A 25,602-nucleotide genomic window follows, 5' to 3' on the forward strand; every position below is an offset into this window, starting at 1 on the left:
TTCTCTTTCTAATTTTCCTGTAAAGAACATGGATGACATGTGCAAGTAAAAAACGCATACGGTATTTAAAGTAGCATCTGGTTTCTCTGACTTCCTCCACCCTCACTGTTCTCTCCCTCTCTTGCTTTAGATGGTGTCGTATTGGTTGATCCCGAGCTCGTGAAGGGAAAGAAAGGTGAGATGGCGCTCGTTGTCCTCGGTGGAGGGACAGGCGGGGCTGCGGCCGGCTCTGGGAACGGGGCCTTCGTGCGGAGGGACGGGCGGGAAAGAGGAGGGCATGCGCTCGGCGCCAGGCCTGCTCACCCCCCGCTCCCTTGCGCGATGCCCAGGACAAGGTTCCTGGTCATGCCGGAGCTGGCAGGACTCGGCGAAGCCATCGTCCAGGGCAGCGGATAAGCGGATGGTAGACGGAGCCCAGGCCTGTCGCTCCTAATCTGTGCTAGGCGCAGACTCAGGGCTCCTTGGTGGCTTTATCCAAAAAGTGGAAAACCATACCTGCTGGGCGGCAGGTGGAATAAAACCCGGAATTTATTTCTATGCCTCCTTCCGTGGTTCTGAACCGCGGTGTCACGGTGCCCTTGAAGGTCTCTGGCAGTTGTGATGTGTGTGGCAAGGAACTTGTTACTAATCCCAGTTGCGTAAACTAAATTAGAACGGATTCAAGCTATCCTTATGATAATGTCACTGACTCAGTTCCATTCTAAATATGGCTTTTTGAGTGGTTGCTACTGGCAACCACAAGGCATTGTTCCGAACCCTAGAAGTGCCCACTGGAATATGTCAGCTATGAGGCTCTCAGCATCGAGGGGGCATGGCCAAAATGGGGTCCCCAGCTGCCCCCTGTGCCGTCTCCACCTTCCTCCTGGGTGCCCTGCTTCTCTCTGGCACCAGGAGGAGCCTGGTGGAGTCCTAAAAGCCCGTGCCCTCGGCCAGAGAAGGGGGCCTGCATTCAGGGAAGGCCCCTCCTGGTGAGGGCAGGCGTGAGGCCGGCCGTCTCCGGGCACCTCGAATGAGGGGTGGGCGAATGGTCAGTGGTTCTTCTGAGTTGGTGGCAAAGGGCAGTCACCCTCGGGGCTGACATAGGCAAAATCCGCAACCAATAGCTAGCAAGTACTGAGGTGCCACTTCTGCTGTGCTTTATATTCGAGAAATATGTGCTTTGTGTCTTTTTCAAAACCTGCGTAGTGAGCTTTCGTGCAGTTCTCTCGGTCCGCTGGGGGCACACTTGCAGTCGCGAACAGAAGGCGGAACGAGTTTGCGCCCAGCAGTCCCCCCGCGCTCCACCCCGACAGCCTGCCCCCAGGACCCGGCAGCCGCGCTGTCTCAGAGCCTCCTGAGGTCACTGAGCTGCTGGATGAAGGGACGGAGGGCAGGATGGGGACAAGGGAGTCGGGTGGACAGCGATTTGAGTTCTCTGCCGTAGACTTCCATTTTGGCAAAATGATGCGGTTGGAAGAAAGATGCTTTCAAACCTTCTCGCATACCCTGTAGAGTAATGAACAGTAACCCCGGGGAATGTGCTGATTCTCTAAAAATGCGTGGGCCAGCTGCATAGTACGGTTCCCTCAAACCCCGTCGCTTCCAGATGCTAAATGTTGGAACCCCGCTGCCCACACCACGCCGCCTGGTGGTGGACGCCGGGCCGAGGGCACGTCTGACGCTGTCTTCGTCTTTTTCCCAGTGTATGTCTCTCTGACCTGCGCCTTCCGCTACGGCCAGGAGGACATCGACGTGATGGGCCTGAGCTTCCGCAGGGACCTCTACTTCTCTCGGGTCCAGGTGTACCCTCCTGTGGGGGCTGCGAACACGCCCACGAAACTGCAGGATAGCCTGCTGAAGAAGCTGGGGGGCAACACATACCCCTTTCTGCTCATGGTGGGTGACTCCTGGCCCTGGCCCTGCGTCCTGCACCCACAGCACCCTATGATGTGAATAGGGGCACAGGGAAGGGGACAGAGGAAGGACTTCACATCTGTGGGCCTGTAAATTGCACCCTTGAAAGAAATTCTAGATTGCACGGTCTGTGATTGTCTTTTTTTAAGTCCTTCAAAATAGCCTCCCGGCCTTCGAAGGCACCGTTTCAACCCACCGTTTGGATACGTCCCTTTGTCCGACCACCTAATTACATGAGCATGTATTCTCCTTCACGTGCTCTGCTATAAAAAGAAAGGGCACAGAAGTGCCCCTCGGTTGGCCCTGGGGAGTTCTAAGCAGGAAAGCGTTCCCTACAGGACAGGAGATCTTAGTGAAAAGGCGTCATCTTTAGCCTTGTCCACGGTTTGGGGGGTCTCGGGAAATACAGCCCCTCACCTCTCTGGAGGGCCGTGTCTCACCCAGTGAAACCTGATGACCAGTGGTGCTCTCTGAAGTTTGGGGTGAGCTGGATGTGGGGAAGCTACCGCCACCCTCTTTACCAGCATGTTTATTGGCATTAAGACCATATACTCCTCCAAAGCTATATGCTTCAGCCTTAAAAAGGAAGAAAATTCTGACACGTGCTACAACACGGGTGAGCCTGGAGCACACTACGCAAGTGAAGGGAGCCAGTCACGAAAGCACAGACACTGTACGACTGCACTCACGGGAGGGACCCAGGGTGGTCAGATTCACACAGACAGCAGAACAGAGGTTCCCAGGGGCTGGGGAGGTGCGATGGGGAGTCGGGATGGGGAGTCGGGATGGGGAGTTGGGGTTTAATGGGCACGGAGCATCAGTTTGGGATGATGACAAAGTTCTGGAGCTGGATGGTGGTGATTATTGCAGAATAACGTGGATGTCTGGTACACGATGCCAGTAAACTGAGTATTTGATATGGTTTAAATGGTAAATGGCATTCTATTTGACTACGTTTTTTTTTTTTACAAAATTACATTTTATTATTTTAAAAAGTGATATGGTCCTGGGTGCTTCCATGCATGTGTGCTGGGAGTTTGAGGCACCAGAACCTTTTGGGGACAGCATGTCAACATGTATTGAAAACCTCACAAAATGTGATTTCTCTTCCTCACCATAAGCTTATGGAATTAATTGGCTGAAACTGTGCTAAGGTATATAAAGAAGGATATTTATTGCAGTATTGTATATAAGGGCAAAACATAAAGACTGTTTGAGTAGCCAATAAAGGGGATTGGCCACATTAGTGTGTGTTTCGGGAGCCCTAACAGTGATGGCGCAGAACTGTCTTTCACGGTGCTTTCTGCATAGGGTAGGGTTAATGAAGTGAGTACACCGGGCTAAGGGTGTCTTCATCACTCGGTTCTATTTCTGTAGAACATATACACACGTGTACATCCTTATTTGTGCGTCTGTGCACACGTAGAACATTGTGGGAAGGTCGTGTTCGCAACGCTAATCTGGGTGTCAGCGGTTTGGGTGAATATGTTTTTTCTTTTTTCTTGTTTAACATCTTCATTTTCCAGTTTCTGTGTGAGGATCATATATTACCTGTGGAATGAACCCCCTGAGAGAACGATTTTTTACTTGTTCCTTTCCACAGTTTCCTGACTACTTGCCCTGTTCAGTGATGCTGCAGCCAGCTCCGCAAGACGCAGGCAAGGTCAGTTCAAGAAGAAATGCCACGGATTTGTTCGTTTCTTCGATAGACTTTTAAAAACGGCTTTTCATCATGGAAACCTGTACACATTGCAGGAACTTGGGGTTTTGCCTGAGTGAAGCGGGAGCCGTTGGTGGGCTCTGAACGACAGGCTCTGACTTAGGTTTCCGAAGGGCCACTGGGACAGCCGTGCTGAGGACGGGGTGGGGTTGGAGCCGGCCAAGCACGTGCTATGGAGGGGCGAGTGTGTGAGGGAGGCGTGACGGCAGGGACCAGGGACTCTAGGCACAGAAGAAGTAGTGAGGACGGGAGCAGAGTGACAGGTGCTGGGACCCAAGGATTTAAGGCCTTAAGAGTCACCCGCGTCTGGGATTCACAAGGGAGGGAGCTAAAAGGATAAGACGTGAGGGCAGAGAGAGGATTGCGGGGGCGGGGGCAGTGACGGACGGCAAGGGCTAGGGCGGTGTTTTTCAGTGCGGGGGGCCTGACCCTTTAGTGGTTTGTGAAATCAATGCAGTGCATCAGCAATGGCATTTTAAAAATGGGATGGGCTGGAATGGACTAGAATAGAGTAGAAGAAATGGAACGGAATGGGAAACCTCAGAGTGCTTCACACATAGCAAAGCTAAATATGGTGTCACGAGAGTTGTTTCACACACGCGTGTCTGTTCCGTGGGCCACGTTAGAAATCTTACTTCTGAAACATTTGAAAGCCACTGGCCCAGGAAAACGGGGTGTGGGCAGCCGAGATGGGGGAAGATGAGGGCACTGAGGAAGAGGGGAAGATACAGTCAGCTTCGGCAGGTCTTACAGTGCTTTTAAAGAGAGGCCCGAAATTCAGATTTTTTAGCAAATTTTCTTGATTTTTACAACATTGTACAGGCCAAACAAAGCACCGCCTGTTTCTTCTAGGAGAGGAGCGGGCAGGAAAGGGGGTACGCCTTGGGCCCAGAGAGCCTGGGAGCAGCGTCCAAGTGCCTGGGGACTTGGTGCTCTGCGGCCGAGGAGCCCTTTGTGCTGGGGCTTGAAGGATACATAGGAGTTTGCCAAATAAATATATAAATATAAAGAGAGAGGGAGACAAGCATCTCAGGAAGAAGGAACACATATGCCAGGCCCAATTCGTGGACTAGCGTGGCTCATGCAGGAGCAGCAATAAGGCTGGGGGCAGTGGGTGAGCAGAGCGGAGCTGGCGTGGGGAGCCGTGCATATTTATTCTCAACCTAGAGCTTAGGACTGCTGCGATTCCACAGTTGCAGAACCAATAAATCTGTGGCTTAGATGCCTCTGTGGACGCAGCTGGGTTCACGTACTTGGCTGCCAACTCCACTTCCCCTCCGGGCATTTGGTGCGGGGCAGGTGGGCTCCCCCACTCGGTGAACGTGCAGAGATGAGCGAGGCTCTGGAGGGCTTGTGTGGGAGGCCCAGGGAGTCACATGCTGGGGCTGAGAGTGGAAGGTCACCAGCAAATATGATTGTTTGGCCCCTGCAATGCTTCAAAGTTTTTGTATTTAGTTAATTTAAAAATCAGGTGATTTTGCCCCGAATTCCATGTCCAGTTTATTTTTAAAATTCTAAGAACTGCCAGCATCAGGTGCTGTTGCTGCCTGTCCGTGCTTGGCTGCAACCGAACAGCCAGTGACCACCGGGGTCAGGGCGCACACATCCCCGCAGGGCACTGTGTTGGCCCTGGAAGCACCTGTGCCTCTGGCCCCTGCTGTAGGCAGCAGGAAGTCAGGACCATACACGTACATGGAGTCATGTTTGAGGACAACGGAGCATGTGAGGCGGTGGGAGGCGAGGACCAGCCAGGATGCGAGTCACCCTCCGTGACTCCTGGCACATCAGGAGGCTGACTCCCCTTGCCTGGGGGGCTCTGGGTCCATGGCGCACTCCTCATGCTAATGTCATTATTTTGTTATTAGTATACTTTTTTTATTTGAGACAGAGTCTTGCTCTGTCACCCAGCTAGAGTGCTGAGGCATCAGCCTCGCTCACAGCAACCTCAAACTCCTGGGCTCAAGTGATCCCCCTGCCTCAGCCTCCCGAGTAGCTGGGACCACAGATGCGCACCACCACGCCTGGCTAATTTTTCTATTTTAAGTAGAGCCGGGGTCTCACTCTTTGCTGAGGCCAGTCTCGAACTCCTGAGCTCAAGCGATCCTTCCACCTCGGCCTCCCAGAGCGCTAGGATTGCAGGCGGGAGGCACCGCGCCCGGCCTAGTACACTTCCACATGCAGGCTTCGTGGTGCAGCCTTGCACAGGATATGGCTAAGACACAGAGAGGTGGTGCCACGTCACGTGGCCTGCATCAGCTGTGACCCTCTGTCCTCATGCATGCCCAGGAAGGGGGGTGCTGACTGCCTGTCTGCTCTCTGTCCCCAACAGTGCTGTGGGGTCGACTTCGAGGTCAAAGCGTTTGCCACAGACTGCGCCGATGGCGAAGAGGACAAAATCCCGAAGAGGTGAGAGTGTAGTGAGAGTGGGCGAGGGGTGCGGGGTGTGGGGGCGGAGGTGAGCAAGTGCCCCCACTCTGTCTCTGTGTGGCGGGACTCTTCCCACAGAGCCAGCGTGGCCGGGGTGAGGGTGCTGCTCCAGGTTGGGGCATGTAGGGACTGACCTGCCTACGGATAAAGACAGGGAGTTAGCAACCTCAAGGACTCGTGCAAGTCCCTAAAAGCTTCCAGACTTCCCCTTTCTTTCGTTTTCTTCTTTTAAAATATTTTTACTGTGGTAAAATATATAAAACAGGAAGTCGATAATTTTAACCACTCTCAAATGTACGATTCAGTGGCATTAACACCTTAACTGCTGTGTGAGTTGCATTTAACTCACGCTAGTTTCGAGCCCGGGGCCTCGTGAAGCGTATGTAACTCACACGTCTCTTCACCTTGGGAGCCGCGTGAACTATTTTTCAAGTGCATATAACTCACGCACAGAAAATAATATAAAATAACACAGTTTTCATTAAACGAGAAAGGCTTGTTTTATTTTTGAAGTTTTTATTCCATTTTCGTAATAAAATACTGTGGCCCCAAGGAAAAAAAATTTTTTTTTCTAATGAGGCAGTCACTGGGTTAACATTCACAATGTCGTGTAACCATCACCACTCTCTATACCCAAAACTTTTCCACCGCCTGGAACAGCAAGTCCGTAACCAGTAAGCAACAGCCCCTCTTCTCCCAGCCTCCCAGCCCCCGGGCTCAGCTTTCTTTTTATACTGTGTCGTTCACATTTTCTCCTCGTGCTCCACATACGCATCTCTGGACACGTACGATAATGCATGGTAGTAATAGTGCGTCACGTGACACATAAGGGACATGGTGCAGTCACACATCAGCCTTACCCAGAAGGAGGCAGAGCCGGAGCCCGACAGAGGCCATAAGTGGCTCTGGAGGGCGTGGCCCAGCCCCGTGCCACCTGGCCGGTGGCATACCAGAGGAGGGACCGGAAACCAGATCCTCTGGCTCAGCTCAATGTCCTGTCCCTCTTCTGGTTCATCCCATCTCTTCATTCCTGAAGCATCCCGGTGTGACCGTGGGGAGAGGCCCGAGGCCCTCCTGCGGCGGCCAGGCGCTCATCCCGGGTTCTCTGGGACTTTCTCTGCAGGAGCTCCGTGCGGTTACTGATCCGGAAAGTACAACACGCTCCCCCCGAAATGGGCCCCCAGCCCCGAGCGGAGGCGTCCTGGCAGTTCTTCATGTCTGACAAGCCACTGCACCTCACAGTCTCCCTCAGCAAAGAGGTAACCCACCGACCGTTGCCACGCCCCATGGGGGAGCAGGCCTGGGGATGGCCCGGTGCCCCCTCTTCACCAGCCCCAGCCTCTGACTGTGTGGGTGCATCGCAAGTAGCCTTGTTTCTAAGATAGCTGAAAAAACGACGTTTTTCACAATTTGGAACTAGTTACCCTGACCCTTGGAATAAGGTCAGATTGGCTTGCATGCCACCCAGGAGCCGTCCTGACAGACGGGGACAGGACAGGGGTGTTTCTCACACCCGCCACAGCTGTCCCTGCCCTCCCTCCACCCTGTGGGCCTCATTCGCTAATGCAGCATGGCCAGGTGTGGCATCCCAAATTCTTTACTGCCCAGGAAATTTAAGTTTCACAGAAGCCACAAGGGGTGATGTCATCTATTAGAGGTGTCATGGTGGGAGGCTGTCTCTGGTCCCTCTGGCCACCAACGGTCGTGTGCACACTGTGTGCGCATCTGTGTGTGGGTGTGCACACATGCGAGGGTGCACCCACCCAGGGCTAGGTTGCACGGGGTCACTGCTGGAGGTTTCCTTTCCTTTCACTCACCCTGCCCCTCATAACCTCATGACTCCACTGAAGACCCCCCTAGATTCCCCCATGTGACGGTCAGAACTCTGTTTTCCTCCCCTGCCTCCCAGGGACTGGACGGAACGTGTTCCGGACCCTTCCCTGGAGGGCTGGCCATCATTTCCTCTTCCTTAAGAGTACAGGAATTCAGCCGCCTTTACTCTAGCTAAGGGGATGGAGATGAGTCGAGAAAGCCCTGAGAGTAAAGGTGCCACCACACTCTGTTCTCCTTTTCTGACTTGTCTGCCGACTTTTCCAGATCTACTTCCACGGGGAGCCCATCCCTGTGACCGTGACTGTGACCAATAACACGGAGAAGACAGTGAAGAAGATTAAAGCACTAGGTGAGTAGGACCTTCTTCTCAGAACTAGAGGGCAGAGTCTTCTGGAATTTCTCAGCCTGACCGTACTTCCTGAGGAGTACTTCTCTGGCCCAATAAGGCCCTTCTGGGTCCGTGGAACTGCCCGTGTGTCTCTGTTGTCATGGGCAGCAGGGTGGCAGAGGCAGGAAAACCTGAAAGGGCATCTCATTCAACCCGGTGCCCGCTTAGGGCTGGCTTTTGTCTTGGGACAATATCCCTGACAGGTGATCTTCCTGCCTTTCCGTGGTCATGCCCTCCCGGCGGGGCCCCCTATGCCAGATGGTTTCTTGGAGCGCAGGAGGGAAGATGCTCATTAAATAAGGCAGAAGATGTTGGAAGGGGCTGGGTTTGGGGAATGAGAGCAGATGGTGAGTTCTGGGACGCTGGCAGATAGTGCACCTTTGAAGGACACCAGGGGTATAGCTCCGAGGAGAGGAGGTGTCTCCTGGGAGCTGCAGTCTCCAGAGACTGAGTCATGGGTGGGAGATGACACAGAGCCAGTTACGGGTGACCAGAAACGGGCTGAGGACAGAATTTGGAAACCGCAGCCTTGACGCCGCAGGCTGAGGGCCGAACCTGGGAAGTAGACTAAAATGGTCATCTAAGAGGTGAGAGCAGCGTGTCTCTGGAAGGCCAGCAGGGCCAAGCACGTGCGTGGAGGGACCTGGGGCTGATCACCTGACTCCTGTCTTCCCTTTGCAGTGGAACAAGTGGCCAATGTGGTTCTCTACTCAAGCGACTATTACGTCAAGCCCGTGGCGACAGAGGAAACACAGTGAGTAGCTGATTGGGCTTCCATTTCCTGGGCCGCCTGGCCTTCTTCGTCAAGTTCCTCTTTTGTTCATGGCTGAAGAGGGAACTAGGACGCTCAATGAGCGTGCCAGCCTTCCGCTTCCTTCCCCTTTCTCCCTTCAGGGGCCGCAAAGCGAGTTAGCGTCTTACCCCATGTTCGCCTTCCGCCTCCGTTGCGCGTCTCACGGAGGTTCCGAGGCTCAGGCCAAGCTAAAGAATGACGGACAGGAGAGAAGTGCAGTCGGAAATGTCACCATGGGAACAGTAGGGCCTTTTTATTTGTCCTGGGAATGGGTGGGTAGGAGTAGATACTATTTCTGTCCCCACCAGAGAGTCAAATGAACTATCTACCCTGGCTAGGATTCCCCATCATTGGACCTTCTCAATTTGAAAATCTTGTACCAATGACAGCTAGATTAGAATGATGTATCCGTTTTTCTTTTCTTTTCTTTTTTTTTTTTTTTTTTGAGACAGAGTCTCATTTTGTTGCCCGGGCTAGAGTGCCGTGGCATCAGTCTAGCTCACAGCAACCTCAAACTCCTGGGCTCAAGCAATCCTCCTGCCTCAGCCTCCCGAGTAGCTGGGACTACAGGCATGTGCCACCATGCCCGGCTAATTTTTTCTAGATATGTTTTTAGTTGTCCAGCTAATTTCTTTCTATTTTTTTAGTAGAGACGGGGGTCTCGCTCTTGCTCAGGCTGGTCTCGAACTCCTGAGCTCAAACGATCCGCCCACCTGGGCCTCCCAGAGTGTTAGGATTATAGGCATGAGCCATCGCGCCCGACCCATGTATCCATTCTTTCTTAGCCCGTTGCTGTGAATGACTTTTCTCCCCTTGTTAAAATCAAAACCAAATGAGAATCCTGCAATGGCTCCTCCATGCTGGCATGAGAGACCTGCCCACCTTTGCTCTGTGCCAGGAAGTCAGACAGATTTATCTACTACTCGGGCTTGGCAGTGGGGAGGAGAGACACCCTGAGAGGAGAGCTGGGGCAGGTCTTTCCTCTCTGCCTCGCTGGCATGTTCTAAGCACCATTGTGTGTAACAAATATTACCAGGGTTAGAGGAAGGTTGGAGCTGGTAGTGAGGAAAGACAAACTGTTTCACTACGATACTATTACATTATATTAAAAATGCAATTTTAAGAAAAACTGTTACTATTTACTCAAAACAGATTCAGCCTTAAGTTGCAATACAGGTCTGCAGGGGAGGAAAGCAGGAAAGAACTGCCACCTTTTCTGCCAGGCCTGGGCTCTGCCCTACCTTTTAGGGTAGTCCTTGTGCACCCTGGTGCCCTGGGGGTCTTGGCCCTGGCTCGCCTTTCAGCGTATGCTCAACAGCAACAGGCAAATGCTCCTGGCTGAGTTTTCCTCTAATATATAGCCTGTTTTAAACTCTTGGGTGCATTTTGGGCCAAATGATTCCCAGGAAACTGGAAATCATTCCAGGGTCCCCCGCAAAGGTGAGGGTAGGCTGGAAGCTGAGCCAGGTCATGCTAGCAGATCTCAGGCTAATGGCCATCCAGAAGGCTGCAGAGCATGAGCCATTGTCCTAGAACCCTGTGGTTCCTGGGGCTCTGGTGGGCAGACCTCCTTGGAAACAGGTCAGACCTGACTCCGGAGCCACTCCCCACCACCCAATCCCAGATCCTGAGCACTCTGGGAAGTGGCCCCAGGGCCTTGGCACACTCCTCTGGCAAGCTCTGCAGCAGGAACGGCTCTCATCCGAACCCAGCCCAGGGCCCCCTTCCTATTCCAGTCACCTTTATGATGCAATTTCTGCCTCTGTCAATGCTACTGCCCAATTAAGCTTATAAAGAGAGGTTCCACCCCGACCCAGATGGGAGGACGTGGGCCACCCTGGGCTCAAGCAAAATTCTGTAAAGAGCTGCCCATATACACTAAAGGCAAGTTAAGCTGCAGCTGCTATAGACTCCCCAGGGAAATCAAACAGGGCAGTCCTTCCAGAAGGAGGCAGTTCAGACTTCCAGCTCTCTTGGAACAGGCTCAGGAAACAGTCCTGATGCCAGCTCCTGGGCAGGGTTTTCAGGCCACACTCTGCCTTCTTCTGGTGGCTATAGGATGGAGGGTGGGTTGCTGGCACACATGGACTCTGCCGTCAGAGACTGTGCAGCCGTGTGACCGTGGGCACACTTCCCGTCTGCAAAACGGGGATCTTGAGAGCACCTTCTTGATATAGGGCTATGAGAGGATAAGGTGACAGGCTGTGAGGACAGGCCTGAGACCAGGCCTGGCACAGGGTGTGCACACGAGTGGCAGAGCCGACCTCCCAGCCTCAGAGGATGTACCGTGATCCCAGCGATGCTGCCAGGCCCTGGAGAAACGCTCGCTGCTGTGTCCCCAGCTCAATCCCAGACCCACCCTTTGGCATGGGGTCCCTGCCATCTGTCAGTTGTTGGGAAACCCACAGCCCGACTGATAATCAAGATCTGGTAGAGAAGGGCATGTGCTTCTTTGAACCCAAGCCGGTCCCGTGTGGGGTTCGCAAATGGAGGGCCCCGCGTTGCCCTTCTCCTCCACCCACCACGCAGTCACACTCGATCCCCCAGGAGCGACGGCGTTCAGCAGCAAGAGCCTTTCCAGCCTGGGTGTGTTGCAGACACCAGCCACAGTGCTCTGCAGCCCACTGCGTTGTTCACAAAGTCTCAGCAGGAGATTGACTCTTGCACCAGTTGGTCTAATTTAATGCCATAGAATGTTCTAGAAATTCAGCAATTCAGAGCAGGCCAAGATGCTTGAGGAAATGCCCTACTGTTGCTGCCAGCCCACTCCGGGATTTCAGTAACACTGTTCTGCTTCTCATAAGGCAAATTCACAGGCACCCAAACTGATCTTCCTAGTGAGTCCATACGGATACTTCGATCCTGGAAGATGCTAAATGGCAAGTAGGGTCTGGTGGGGTTGACGGTAGCTTTTATGGTTATAAATCTCCTCTCTGTTTTTCTTCCTCCAGAGAAAAAGTGCCACCAAACAGCACTTTGACCAAGACGCTGACGCTGGTGCCCTTGCTGTCCAACAATCGAGAAAGGAGAGGCATCGCCCTGGACGGGAAGATCAAGCACGAGGACACGAACCTCGCCTCCAGCACCATGTGAGGCTCGAGGCTCAGGACAAGAGCCGAGACTGATGGGTGGCTCCCCTTCTCGTTGTGCCCTGGGGTTCACAGGCGCGCACAGGCAGCACGACGGCCTGGCGTTTGCGGTGTGGAGCGCAGACTCAGGGGCCCAAACAGGGATCCCGTCCCACCCTGGTACGAGGTGGGGGTTACACCTGTGGGCTCTGGAGACGTCTCTGCGCTAAGCCCAGCTCCACTGTCCGCCCTCTGGGCGACCCGGGGCAAATGACTTGAGCTCTCTGAGAACCTCAGTTCTCTCGTCTGTGAAGTGAGGGTGATAATAGTCCAATCTCATAGAGTGGCCATAGGGATTAAGAGACAGTCCATGTAAAATGTGCTGCTTGTCACCCAGGAAGTGCTCCAGAAATGTCAGATACTACTTTCCCAAGCATCAGAGCTAGTGTAGTGCCCTGAGCAGATAAACCGGGCAATGCAATTGGCTGAAGTCATTCATTTATTCATTTCCATCAGGAAAAGTAGAGAACGAGAGGTCCTGGTGGCCACAGCTGTTGACTGAATATAATGAAAATCAGCACTGATCTGCTGAGCTGGCTCAGAGATGCGCTGGCCCACTGAGGCGGCAGATCTAGCAAGGGCTGCGCAGGGAGGCTCCGAGGCAGCGCGCGCTGCTGCTCTGGGCTGCCCGTCAGGCTTCTGCTCCGGGGGCGTGTCTGCTGGTGAACCCTGAGCGTCTGGGGTAGGAGACCCAAGCTCGAGGCCCGTTCACTGCCACCTCCCCAAGTGATGTGCTGGGGGCTCCCCAGGAGACCACCTCTGAGGTGATGCCAACGGGCAAGGGGCTGGCGTGTTTGACCCCATGGCCTGACACTCACATTCTCTGAGACCAGCAGGGTAGAGAGCAAACATTTGGCCTAAAGCAGGTAGGAGTCAAAGAATAAATGTATTTTGTCCTCTTTAACACATTAACTGCCACGTGAGTTGTCTTTGACTCACACTAGTTTTGAGCCCGGGGCCTCGTGAAGCGTATGTGACTCACGTCTCTCCACCTTGGGAGCTGTGTGAACTATTTTTCAAGTTGCATCTAACTCACGCACAGAAAACAATACAAAATAACATATTTTTCGTTAAATTAGAGAGGATCGTTGTTTTTTGAAGTTTTTGTTCTCTTTTCCTAATGAAACACCATGGCCCCAAGGAAAATTTTTTTTCCGGCAGGGCAGTCAATGTGTTAAAGGTGCTCTAGGGCCCAGCGCGCCGAGGGAGTTCTTTGGGGAGCACTGTGGTCCTGGAATCACGTGTCCAAGGTGCCTCCTATGGGAGGCACAGCACCTGCCTGGCCACCACCTCGGCTCCCTTCCCAGAGCTGTCAGCACAGCTGCAGCCTCCAGGGTTCTGCAGCATGTTTGCTGTCATCACTCACGGCGTCTTAGCTACGTGCTCACGATAGTCTTTCCATACCTCAGTTCCTGCTCTTAGCACCCTCAAATACTCCTGCCTTCCGTGCTGGATCACATGCGGGAACAGCCTGTGATGAAATGCCCCGCACCGTGCCTGGCAGATAGTAGGAATTCAGTCCGTACTAGTGGAATCCGGAATCAAGCTTTTGTCGAGGAAGGTCACCTTACACTGTTGTCGGGGCACACCTGAGGGTCTCATGCACCCCGTTCATTCACTTACACTTTGACTGAGCTCTCCCTGGGTGCCAGGCCCGATGCTGAGTGCTGGGGACACAGAGCTGTCGGGTATGGCCAAGAACAATCAGGATTCCCTGTGTGAGGGCTATAACAGAGGGTCCACATGCACAGAGCGGGGAGACCCAGTGCTGCCTGCAGGTGTCCAGGAAGGCTTTGCGAAGGGGGGAGTACTTCAACTTGAGGTCCTGGGGCCAGGAGCAAAGGAGGGCGTTCTGGGGCAAGTTTGTGTTTGGCAAGGCTGGTGCATGGGGGCGCTGGGGCACCGCCAAGGATGAGGGGCAAAGGCTCCCTGCCAAGACTCGAACCTGGAAGACGTCTCAGGAGGAGGAGCCTGGCGAGTGGGAGAGAAGTTGCTGAGATAACCCAGGCAGGCAGAGCCTGCAGGAGGACGGGTGCCTTCCAGGGATGGCAGTTTGCGCAGGTGGGGGGAGGGAGGAGCCAAGAAGGGTGAGGTTTCTGGCTGGATGACCAGGTGCATGAGCGTCAGCAGAGGCTGAGCACGAGGAAGAGGGAAGCACGCTCTGTCCTCTGTGAACTTCTTGGGACAAGACACAGGAGTTCCTCCAATGCCCCAAACATGTAAAGTTCTAGGACTTTGGCAGCTTGATTGAGTTCACCAATTCCTGGAGAAGATGCCCCCACGCCTGTGCGCTGGGATGGGAGGGTAAAGGCTTACTTTACTGCTCTCCTGCATCCTCTCCTTTTCCCTTTTCTTTGGGCAGCATTAAGGAGGGCATAGACCGGACCGTCCTGGGGATCCTGGTGTCTTACCAGATCAAGGTGAAGCTCACGGTGTCGGGGTGAGTGTCCCAGAGCCGATGCTCGGTCTGCTCTGTCTTGGTGACTACTTTCCTGAGTGACTGGGAGGCAGAAAGCAAGGGAAAGCCCACAGCTTCTACTGATTTCCAAGTAGAGTTTGGAAGAGATTTAATTTGTCTAGTTTCACAATTTTGTCCAATATAACGTCATGTGGAAAAAGGTAGAAAAGCAGACTGTGAAACTTGTGCGCTACTAGTACCACTTTGCAAAAATAGGTGTGCATATGCCCAGGTGGTAGAAGTTGACAGACAAGAATGAAAATTAGTTGAATGTTATATTGTGCTTCAGAAAAAAAATAACAGCTATAAAATGAACTCTTAGTAAATCTTCATTTATTTACATCTTAGAAGGCAAACATCCATAAAGGGAGGACCTTCCCTTCCCTTCCCAAACGTGTAATCACAGGATTTGGGGGGCTACTTTTCATGCAAGAGTGCAAATATCTGAGTTCTAAGGAAACAGATTTCCATTTTCCTGTGAAGCCAATTTCTTTCATTGTTTTGATCTCATCAAAAGAGAAAAACTTTAATCCCAGCACTTTGGGAAGCTAAAGTGGAAGGATCGCTTGAGGCCCATAGTTTGAGACAAGACTGGGCAACATAGCAAGACCCCATCTCTAAAAAAAAGAAAAAGATTAGCCAGGAGTAGTGGCATGTGCCTGTAGTCCTAGGTAGATGGGAGGCTGAAGCAGGATGATTGCTTGAACCCAGGAGTTTGAGGTTATAGTGAGCTATGATCTCGTCACTGCACTCTAGCCTGGGTGATAGAGCAAGACCCTGTCTCCAAAAAAAAAAAAGAAAAAACTTGAATTCTCATTTTCCTTTCAAATACCATTGCCAAAGGCTCTTGTCTTTTACCGTAATGAGCCTTGGGTAGTTCAGCTGTCAAAGGAGAGTCCATGCGTACGTTCTATATTTCTAAGTAGGTAAGAATTCCCCAAATTTTGGTGGGGGGCAACAAAGTAGAACACAGGTCTATTCTGCGTATTTTTTAGCACAGTGTTTGTATCTGTTGTATTTTTCAAAGTGGATAGTGCTTTTTTTTTTCCTTTTCCCTGAGAGGATCTGAAAACAGGGTGGAGTTTCTTTCAGCAGTCCAGGATAGTGACTAGCAGGCATCTCGCAATGCCCTCTGTGGCTTATTCTTGAATGTTATGGCTTGAACCTAAGTGAGTCCTCATTTTAATCCTCCTGAGAAAGAGATGGACTCACAGGTGAGAGGAGGAGTGAAGTTGAGCGTTGAAGGACGCAAAGATCCTAGAAGCTGTGGTTAGGGAGCGGGGGCCATGAGGACTGGGCTGTGTCCTGCCTCTGAACAATGGGACATGAAGTCACGTTCCGCTGCGGACAGTCACCGTCGCCATTTGTTTTGTGTTTTCTAGCTTTCTGGGCGAGCTCACCTCCAGGTAAGCCTCTTCACCTCCCTTCTCCACTTGATTCTCGGGGTATCAAAGACAACAAACCTGGGGGTCCCAAATAGCAACCTGCGAAAGCTGGTTTCTCGCAGTTCTGCTGGGAGGTGTTGAGAAACGATGCCCACTGCCTTTGGAAGCATCCCCAAGACCTTCCTGACTTCTTTCCCTCCTTCTTTTTGTGTAAATCCAAGTCACCCCAAAGCCCTTTAGCTTTTGGGATTTGGTGGTTCCTGCTCATCTCTGTTCCGTTCTGTAGCAAGGCAGCGTGCCCAGCCCACAATGCACCAGCTTCACAGAGATTTCAACATATTAAAAACGGTGTACCCTGTGGCAAAGAATATTTTTAGAAACTATCCTTTCTCCAGGATTTCACCTCGTCTTTGCCCACAATATCACGTCACTGCAACCAATAACCACGAGTAAGAGGAACCTAAACATACTGGCTGCCTCGGTCATGTGTGCGGGAGGTTTCTAGACCACGTTCCAGGGAAGACATTTAAAATTCCTACTTGATCACTTTCTGGTTTATCTTTTGTTTTGTTTTTATTTATTTATGTTTTCCCCTTGGTCAATTTGCATTGTTTTATTTTCAATCTCACTGAATTAATCATCTTTCAGCTTGGGCCTGGGGATCTTTCGTGAATCTCGGTAGCCACAGCTCCTTGCTGTGTGATTTACAGCTCTGTGTGCGCGTGTGTGTTCTCGCTAATCAGCGTTCTTCTTTCCTTCCAGTGAAGTGGCCACTGAGGTCCCCTTCCGCCTCATGCACCCCCAACCCGAGGACGCAGGTCAGTCGTGTCCTTTCTTGGCTTTCTCCAGCTCTGCACTACTTGCAGATTTATGGATTTTAGTCTTTCTTGACCACACCTCTGAGCATGGGCGCAGCCAGGTGCGATTCCTCATCGGCTCCGTCCTGAGCCCGCCCCGCTCTGGATGGGGCGTGGAGGATGTAGGTTCCTTGCCTTGGAGGGGGACAATCTGGTGAGGTTTTACCAGGAATGAGTTAAAAGTAGATGCTCTGCTGTCCATTTAGATTTAAAGTTGATTTAGGTAAAAAACAGATTTGAGAGCCCGAGTTTTTTGTACAACAAAAGCCCTCTTGTTTCATCTGGGAGCGTTAACAGGCATTTAGAAGATGATAAATATTTTTGACGGGGCCATTGTGATGAGAATACAGAAAATACGAGAAAAGAGGGTCGGCCTTGGTTCCTGACACCTCAGCTCATTTGAACTGTAAATGCACTGGCTCTTGTGTGGATGTTAAGGCACTGGTTGTCCAGCTCTGTGTACATGCTAACGCCATTGCTCTGTACACCAGGAAGAGGTGAACTGTATGGTATCCAAGTTCGATCGCCATAAATGTCTTTCTAAAAACGTAAATGAAGCAGCAAAAATAATACAGTTGCAATCTCAGAAATTGTGAGAAAAAATTCTCCACCGTGTGTTAAGGCAGTTGAGTAAACAGGAAAGAAAAACGGACCTGTCTGAATGAGAACTCTGCATAGCTATAGTAGTAAGAAATATTTTAAGTAAAAGGGGCATAAACAAGCACGGTTTATTTTTCTCATACTTTATAAATGGCTTTTCTATGTTGATAATGAAATGCCATTTACACATTAGAATGAGCACTCATACTCATTTTAGGTTTCCTCTCAAAATTATTTTGCCTGAAAGTGTCTTTTCCAAATATTTTGCATTCAGACCCTCAGTGCACTTAGCCAAAACCTTCCCTTGGAGAAAAGTACAGTCTAGTCATACATTTTTAATTCATTATGCTTATATCATTAGAAGATTATTTTTAACTGTGTGAGATTAAGCTGCCTTCTGGTTCCTATCAAGGACATTGCAAAGGTGGCCACCTGAGGAGATGCCATAGTTTATGTTGGGTTGTTTTCTGGAGCTTTGAACAGACTTTGTGACTTAATTTGGGACAAGCGGAGTTATTCTTCCTCCACAGACATTTTCGTATTCTAGTCATTATGGCCCTGACATTGAACTTATCACAATGTCAGGACGAAACAATGATCTTTTGTACCATGAGACAAAACCCACATTTTGTTTGTCCGTTCATCTGTTGGTGGACATTTGGGTCCCTTTACAGGGAGCGAGGATTAGGACAAATCACCCCATGGTCACAAAACTCTGATTTCTAGAGATCCATGAGTCGCCAAATCTCGTATCTTTATATCTTCTCCGCCTAGTTTCTGGATTCTAAACAGAGAAAGCCTGAGTTGTAGTTAAGCCCTCCCAGAGCCTGAGGCCAAGTAATTTGTAGGCAGTAAGTGCTGTAGAAAGGCCAGGAAGTTTTTATCTCCCCTGTCAAGAGCATCTGTACCGAAGGAGCATTTGAGTCTTCCTGTTGTCCACCTCAAGGCGAGGGACCCAGTTTGTGTCATCTGATCCCTTAGCACTGTGGGCTGCAGGCTGTTTCTTGCCCAGGGGATGTTTGGAGGAGCCAGGCTCTCTAGGTCCCCGGTGCCTAGCAACCGGCATAGAAACTTCCCTCACGGTGCTGGGGATGAGACACAGAAGCCGTGGCTCACCGTCAAGCCACTGCTGTGCTCCCAAAAAGCGGCAGGTGCGGTTCTTTAACTACACCAGTGCTTTCCTAGGTGGGCAGAAAGCTACGAAGAAACAAAAACCACTCAAACCAATAGCAATTAATCCGGGGACACAAAACACATGCAAACAACCCAACAGAAAGAGATCAGCGTGTTAACAGAAGTGGAAAACAGAGAGCTGGGGGTGGCCCTCAACCTTTAGCGCACATTTCAGCCCTGGGGTGCTGGTGAACTGTCAAGCCCCAGGTCCTACCCCTCCGGAGCCCAGCAGGGTGGAGGGGCCTGGAGCAGGCACCCTAACAGCGTCTGAAGGGCACTTAGGGAGAAATACTTCGGAAAGAGAAGCGACACGGAGGGGGTGAGGATGATCAGGGCAAGGGTCCTAGGGGTGAGATTGCAGGGGTTTCCTTGGAGGAGAGGAGGGTCATGGACATTGAAAGCGAAGCAGTGGTTAAAGATGCAGGGAGGAAGGGAGTGGGATCGGCAAGAAGCAGGGATCACATGCGAGTACCATGAATTACATGTATCTAGGCCGGATTATCCCGCAAACTATAAAGTCACCTAAGCAAGGTAGGAATTTTCCAGATACAGGTATAAGACAGAATTTATGCTAACAGATGTCTCTCTCTCCCTCCCTGCCCCCATCTCCTCCCTGATGTGCGCTTCCAGCTAAGGAAAGGTAAGCCACTTGAACGCTGCCCTGGCTTTCCCTGTGGCCTGGGACCTCCTTCTCTAGCCGGAACCCCCCTTTGAGTCTTTGCGTGCGTGCTGTGAGCTCAGGGCAGCTCAGGGGGCACATCCTGCACCGCCCTCCCGCTCCCTAGCACGCACGGCCCACACAGCTGCGCTGGGTCTGCCTGCTGGCTCTGTGTCCTTCACGTGCTCTCGTTTGTGCTTGTTAATGAGGTCTTAGACCAAAGCCACGAGGAAGCGGCATGCTTCGTGTTCCATCACGGGCAAAACCTCGATCTGTTCCTTTGTTGCAAAAAGGAGATCAAGGATCTTGTTTCAGCTTCGGCTTCAAAGAGCGTGCAGTGATCAAAATGTTGTCTGTTTTATTTTAGTTTCCAGGATGAAAATTTAGTTTTTGAGGAGTTTGCTCGCCAGAATCTGAAAGATACAGGAGACACTGAGGAAGGGAAGAAAGACAAGGATGACGCCAATGATGAGTGAAGACGTCGGCTCAGGATGTGTGGAGGTGGCCTGTAGTTACCAGTGCCACCAGCGAAGCCCCGCAGCGGGCCCTGCAGAGTTACGCTAAATACAAAATAACAGTCCTCTTCCCAGAAATAAAGCTTGTCCCTTCTCCCCTGTCATGAGTCAGGCTGACTTGTTGGGGAGGCCGAGCTGATGCCACTGACACAGAAGCTGCCACTTTCAGGGTCCCTGGACTTGGGGGTGGTGGGCAGCATCTACGGGGGATGCCAACTTCCACGGAAGGCTCGGCACTTGCCCGTCAGGGTGAGAAAGTGTCCAGAAATCAATGTACTGACTGGTGGGGCCTCGGTGCATCCAGGGGCTTCCCCAGGGGTCCCGGTCTGAGCTGTTTCTCTGGAAACATACGGGGGTGCATGTGTTTCTAATTACCTGACCAGCCCTAGCTCCAGGGCCCCTAAAGAGCCTCCTGAGATAAACAGGGCAGAGAATGAGTGGACAAAAATACTCTTTATTCCTGATTCAACTTTTGGTTCCAAGCCCCTGTTTGAGCTCTGGGTTGTGCAAGCAACAAAATCAGATTTGGTTCACTAAGTGGGGAAAAAGGAAGGAAGTGGAAGGACCCTGGAGCAGTGAGAGAACTGAGCTGGAGGAAGACCTGGAGCTGCCATACCTGGGGTGGGCAGAGAAGCTCCAGGGGTCTCAGCTTGGGAGCTCAGGGACCTGCTCTCTGGGGCCGCCATTCATGGGGCTCAGCACTAAGCCCTCCCCACGTCTGCATCTCCAGGTCCCGGTTTGCAGTTCCTGGGAAGGAGAATCCGACAGGCCTAGCTTCAGCCAGGTCGATTACTACCCCATGGCCAGTGATGGTGGAACCCAGCCTGGGAAAAGAGGTGCACGATGGGCCAAATGGGCTTCTTGGTTGGAGCATGCCTCACTGAGACTGGGCAGGGAAGAGGTCGGGGGGAGGACGCTTGGTGTCAGGGAGGCAAGTGGAGCCGTAGGAGGAGGAGGGATAATGGAGGTGATACTAGGACCCTGTCCTTCATGAAGTCCCATCCTGGTCTGTGGTACCCACCAGCCTGGGGCCTGCTGCTGCTGGCACAGAGACTGAACAGTGCTTGCAGTGGCCATTGAGGGGCTCGAGATGCGTAGGCTCTGGTCCATGCTTTTGGGGGCAGCGGAAAAGGGGTTTGGTGATTTCTCTACCATTCGACCCACCCACAGAAGGCAGTGGGTTGAAGGGGCAGGGGTTTTGTGTGGGGTGTACTCTTGGATCAGGCTTCTGGGACTGAACACCGTGGCCCAGGATTCGGGGGGCAGGTGCAGGGCAAGAAACAGCGTACAAAGGAGTTGAAGGTGCTGCACAGAGAAAGTGGTGGCTGAAAACTTGGGACAAAGTTCTCCAACCAGCAACCAAAGGGCTGGAAAAGTAGGAACCCCTGCCATTTATTGAGCACATATAATATCTAATCATTCCAACAACACTTGGGAGTCAGTCCTGTTATTCCCATTTGTTAGATGAGGAAATTGCAGTTCAGAGAGGTTATGTACTTTATTCAAGGTCACACAGCTAGTGATAGTCAAGACTTGAATGCTGGTTTCCCCGAGTCTATAAACAGACCTTTGCCCACTGTATGGTGCTGAATGGGAGTAGGAGAATTTGGCGGGTCCGAGGGGGGAGATCAGCATTTATGATTCAACTATGGCTGCCCTTAAGTTCTTTTTTTGGTTGAAATTTCTGAGATAATTGCACATTCACATGCATTCGTAAGGCATAATACAGAGAGATCTCTTGTGCCCTTCACCCAATTTTCCCCAACGGTAACATCTTGTAAAACCACAGTACTGTATCACAACCGGGGTAGCGACCTTGGGTACCGTCCACCCGTCTGATTCAGATCTCCCCAATTTTACTTGTACTCGTGTGTATATTTAGTTCTGTACAGTTTTATCACGTGTAGTCAACTGCTTTTTAGGGTGTCTGTTTTCCTACTCCGTTAACATTTTTTTTTATTGCTTTACTCCCAGTTTAATTTCACAGGCATGAACAGTTCAATTAATTGATCCCTAGGGGGTGGGGGTGGGAGTTGGCACGTTCAGAAATGTGTGGGGCAGGTTTTGGTTGTCACTGTGCCCAGGGACCAGGGAAGCTATATGGCACATGCAGTGAAGAAATGTCCCACTCCAAATGTCAGTCATAACCCTAGTTCAGGGTGAGACAGGATTATTCCCATGTTTTCAAGTGTCCCACTTATATATTCCAACATGAAGCAGTTCTTCTTGACAGGAGTTGTGCCTCTTCACTGACATGTCACGTGGAAGGATTAGCTTGGATGTGAAGTGTGTTATTACTGCCACCTTGATGTGCCCTCAAGGTGGGGTGAGCTCAGGGAGCAGCATTTTCGTTAGAGATGATTCACAGCGTGACTCATTCAATAAAGAGGCGCCGGAGGGAAAGTGCTCTTCCAGGCCAGCCGCTCTGGGGGAGCTGATCTCCAGAGTGACAGCACCGTGCGTGTTCGCCGGGGAACAAAAAGGCTTCTTCACTCCTCAAAGAAAATTTATGCCAGAGTTATGTTTCTCTGCCTTAACAATATAATATAACTCTTACCAAGCCTAATACCCTTTTGAAGTGCACTTTTCATGTCGAATAGTTTTAGATTCACAGAAAAGTTGCCAAGATAGTCCAGAGAGGCCCCCAACACCCAGATTCCCGTCATTCACGGCGCACCTTCACTTCGTGAATCAATACTGACACGTTATTACTGAACCGAAGCCCACGCTTTACTCAGATTTCCTCAGTTTCTACCTAACGTCCCTCTTCTGTTCCCGGATCCCATGTAGGGTCCCACGTGACGTTTAGTCATCACGTCTTCTGGGCTCCTCCTGGCTGTGATGGTCTCTGATACTTTCTTGGGACCGCAGATGTCCTTCTCTCCAGCCATGGCTTCTGCCTCCCAACTGTCACTTGTACTCACATTCATGTCCTTGTGTTTTTGCCTCTAAAATGATGAACCCAAATGTCCCCTGAACTTCTAACAGGTGTAGGCAACAGTATATCAGGCACCTCAAACTCAGCTTGTTGAAAAGCAGACTCCTTTATTTCTAGCTCTGTGCTTGCTTGGTGACGCCGTCATCCTCCAGAAAGCCTAGTGTGTGGGAGGCACTGCGACTCCCCCCACGCCCCCCCCATCTCTTGAGTAGGAGCCGCTGGTCCCTTTTCTTCCCTCTCCTGCTGTGTCTTGCACCTGTCACCTCTGTCTCCATGACCCAAATCAGCACTGCCTGGCTTGGTACTATCATTTTTTAGTGGCCTCCCTGTTTCTAGTTTTTTCTCCTCTGGATCCTACTCTGTCCAGATCTGTGAGCTGGTGAGCGTGGCACAGAAGCTGCTCACTCCCTGCCTCTCGAGCCCACACTGCCTTCAGCTCACCAAATCCCTTTTCACCCCCTCAGCTCACCTAGTAGCTCCTCCTTTTTGTATTTTCCTGAAAAACTCCCTTCCTTTCATTCCAACCCCAAACCCTGCTCAGGTTACCCTGCTCCCCTCTCTCTTTCCCTGCATACCCCCTTTTCCTCCTCCCCCCTTGAACACCCCTAGCTTTTTGCATTTATGAATCACACTATATTGTAATTAATTGATACAAAAGACCAAACTCTGAGGGGAGGCAGGACACCCTTTGCACTGCGTTAGCTTCTTAGAGCTAACAAAGTCCCACAGACTGGGTGGCTTAAACAGACATTCATTGTCTCACAGTTCTGGAGGCTGGAAGTCTGAGCCCACGGGGTCGGCAGGGCAGGGATGGTTCCTTCTGAGGCCTCTTCTTGGCTGTAGATGGCTGTCTTCTCCTTGTGTCCTCACTTGGGCTCCCCTCTGTGTGTGTCTCTGTCCGAATCTCCACTTCTTATAAGGACACCGGTCATATTGGATTAGGGACCAGCCCCATGACCTCATTTTAACTTAATTACCTTTTTAAAGACCCTAACTCCAAACACAGTCCCATTCTGAGGTACTGGGGGTTCGGACTTGAGCATGAGTTGCGGGAGGACACATCAGACCACAGCAGTGCCCTTTTGTCCTCTTTCTCACTATGAGCTCCTCCTGGGCGGGCTAGCCCCGCAGAATGGACTGGGGAATCCATGGTCTGAGTTCAAATCCTGCCTCACTGCCATACCTTGGGAGAGGTATCAGAACCTCAGGTTTCAGGGCCCTCAACATAGACCATCGCGCTGGCTCAGTGGGGCTTGTATGAGGAGTAGTATCACAGCCCAAGTCTCTGGCATGTGCCTGGTGCTCGGTACTTGGAGCTGTCACTCTTCCTTGAGTGTTGCAGACCTTTCTCTGTGATGGAAGTGTTCTATATTTGTGCTGTTCCATGTGGTAGCTGCGAAGCCACACGCAGCTATTGAGCACTTGAAATGTGGCTCATGTGACTGAGGAACTGAAAACTTAATTTTAATGAATTGAGATCTAAATTTAAGTCACCACATGTGGCTAGTGGCTACAGCAGGGGCAGCACAGCCTGGTCAACCTGGGGGCCTTTGGCTTGTCCTAGACTGCTCCTGTATTAGGCCCAGCCCTCCTCTGTCCTGGCGGTGAGGCTGTTCCCCTGGCCTCATCGCCATGCCAGATGCTACTCTGTGGCCCTCGGGGGTGTTCGGTTTGTCTTGCCTCTGGGAAGCATTGCCCAGTGCAGTGGGGGCCAGAGCAAACTCACTGGCAGGCTGGCTCTAGTACCAGCCCTTGGAAGGGCTTCGGCAGCCCCCTCTTACTTTGCCCCTCATAGCAGGGCAGAGAGGTGGACAGCATTTCCTCCTTCTCTACCTGGATGTCTCCACAGGCACCCAAAACTCAACTGATCTCATCTCCAAGGGCACCTCCCCCTCTTCTGCTCAGCAGAGGGCTGGACCCCCATCCACTATCGACCAGTTCCAGTGGAAGACAGGGGCCTCATCCAGGTCACCTCTGCTTCCCTCCAGCCCCGGTCACTCCTCTCCTGCATCTCAGTCCACATCTGCATGTCTCTGTCTCTCAGCCCTTCCCAGGGATCCAGGCGCCCACCTGCCCAAATGCTTCAGAGCCTGGATCACAGGCCCCAGCTTTGTGACCCAGTGCGGCTCAGCTTTAAGTCCCTCAAGGGCGTCCTGCCACCCTCAGGCCGCAGCACAAAAGGCCAGCCCCTTACTTGGTTCACAAAGCCCCGTTTGACCTGCCCATCCCCAGGCTCCAATCTTACTGCCACTTTCCTCCCTCTAAGCGTCAGCTTCCCTTTTTTCTTTCCAGACATTTGTTCTCTCTCGCCTCCTGGCCTCGCACAAATCTGGTCCTACGCAGAACGTGGTCCCCTCTCCGGGGATAACTGCTGCGCTGCTTTTCCATCTCTCGTCCTATACCTTTTCTCCAGGAAGCCCTCCCAGATGGAATCGTGCATCCCTGTCAGGCCTCCAGAGGCCCGTCCAAGCACTTTCTTCTCTCTTTCCCGCACTCCCGCACGCACCCGCCCACTCGCCGAACTGGAGATGCTGGCGACACCACGCTGGGCGAGACAGACTCGGTCCCGGGCCTCCTGGAGGTCACTTAATTCTGGGGAAGATTGAAGATTAAAAAAAATAGAAGCAAAAAAACCACAAGTTGTGTCCCAGGAAGAAAAGACACCGAAGCCCAGCCAGGGGAGGGGTGGGGGGCGCCTCCCTCCTCCACCCCCGGGACACCTCAAGTGGGGCGGGGAGGGGCTCCGCTAGCCGCCGTCTGAGGCTGCCCGCACGGCCGACAGGGGGCGCGGCGGGGGACAAGCCGGGGGCCGCTGCGCCCCGCCCCGGCCCGGCCC

The 25,602-nt window shown here is 51.9% G+C and overlaps 1 protein-coding gene across 1 annotated transcript in view; it reads left to right on the forward strand.

Annotated features, from left to right (window-relative positions):
• SAG (S-antigen; retina and pineal gland (arrestin)) overlaps window positions 1-19,929 on the forward strand; it is a 27,635-nt gene extending 7,706 nt beyond the window's left edge. Inside the window, exons 5-16 of the mRNA XM_012659345.1 lie at window positions 1,682-1,875; window positions 3,497-3,556; window positions 5,943-6,019; window positions 7,164-7,299; window positions 8,138-8,222; window positions 8,943-9,015; window positions 12,006-12,143; window positions 14,545-14,622; window positions 16,023-16,046; window positions 16,788-16,843; window positions 19,286-19,295; window positions 19,681-19,929. Of these exons, the coding sequence (XP_012514799.1) occupies window positions 1,682-1,875; window positions 3,497-3,556; window positions 5,943-6,019; window positions 7,164-7,299; window positions 8,138-8,222; window positions 8,943-9,015; window positions 12,006-12,143; window positions 14,545-14,622; window positions 16,023-16,046; window positions 16,788-16,843; window positions 19,286-19,295; window positions 19,681-19,789 (1,040 nt within the window). The 3' untranslated portion in view covers window positions 19,790-19,929. The remainder of the gene's footprint in view (window positions 1-1,681; window positions 1,876-3,496; window positions 3,557-5,942; window positions 6,020-7,163; window positions 7,300-8,137; window positions 8,223-8,942; window positions 9,016-12,005; window positions 12,144-14,544; window positions 14,623-16,022; window positions 16,047-16,787; window positions 16,844-19,285; window positions 19,296-19,680) is intronic.
• The last annotated feature ends 5,673 nt before the right edge of the window (window positions 19,930-25,602 follow it).

Source organism: Propithecus coquereli, unplaced genomic scaffold, assembly GCF_000956105.1.
Source record: "Propithecus coquereli isolate 6110/MARCELLA unplaced genomic scaffold, Pcoq_1.0 Scaffold605, whole genome shotgun sequence".
NCBI classification, from domain to species: Eukaryota; Metazoa; Chordata; class Mammalia; order Primates; family Indriidae; genus Propithecus; species Propithecus coquereli.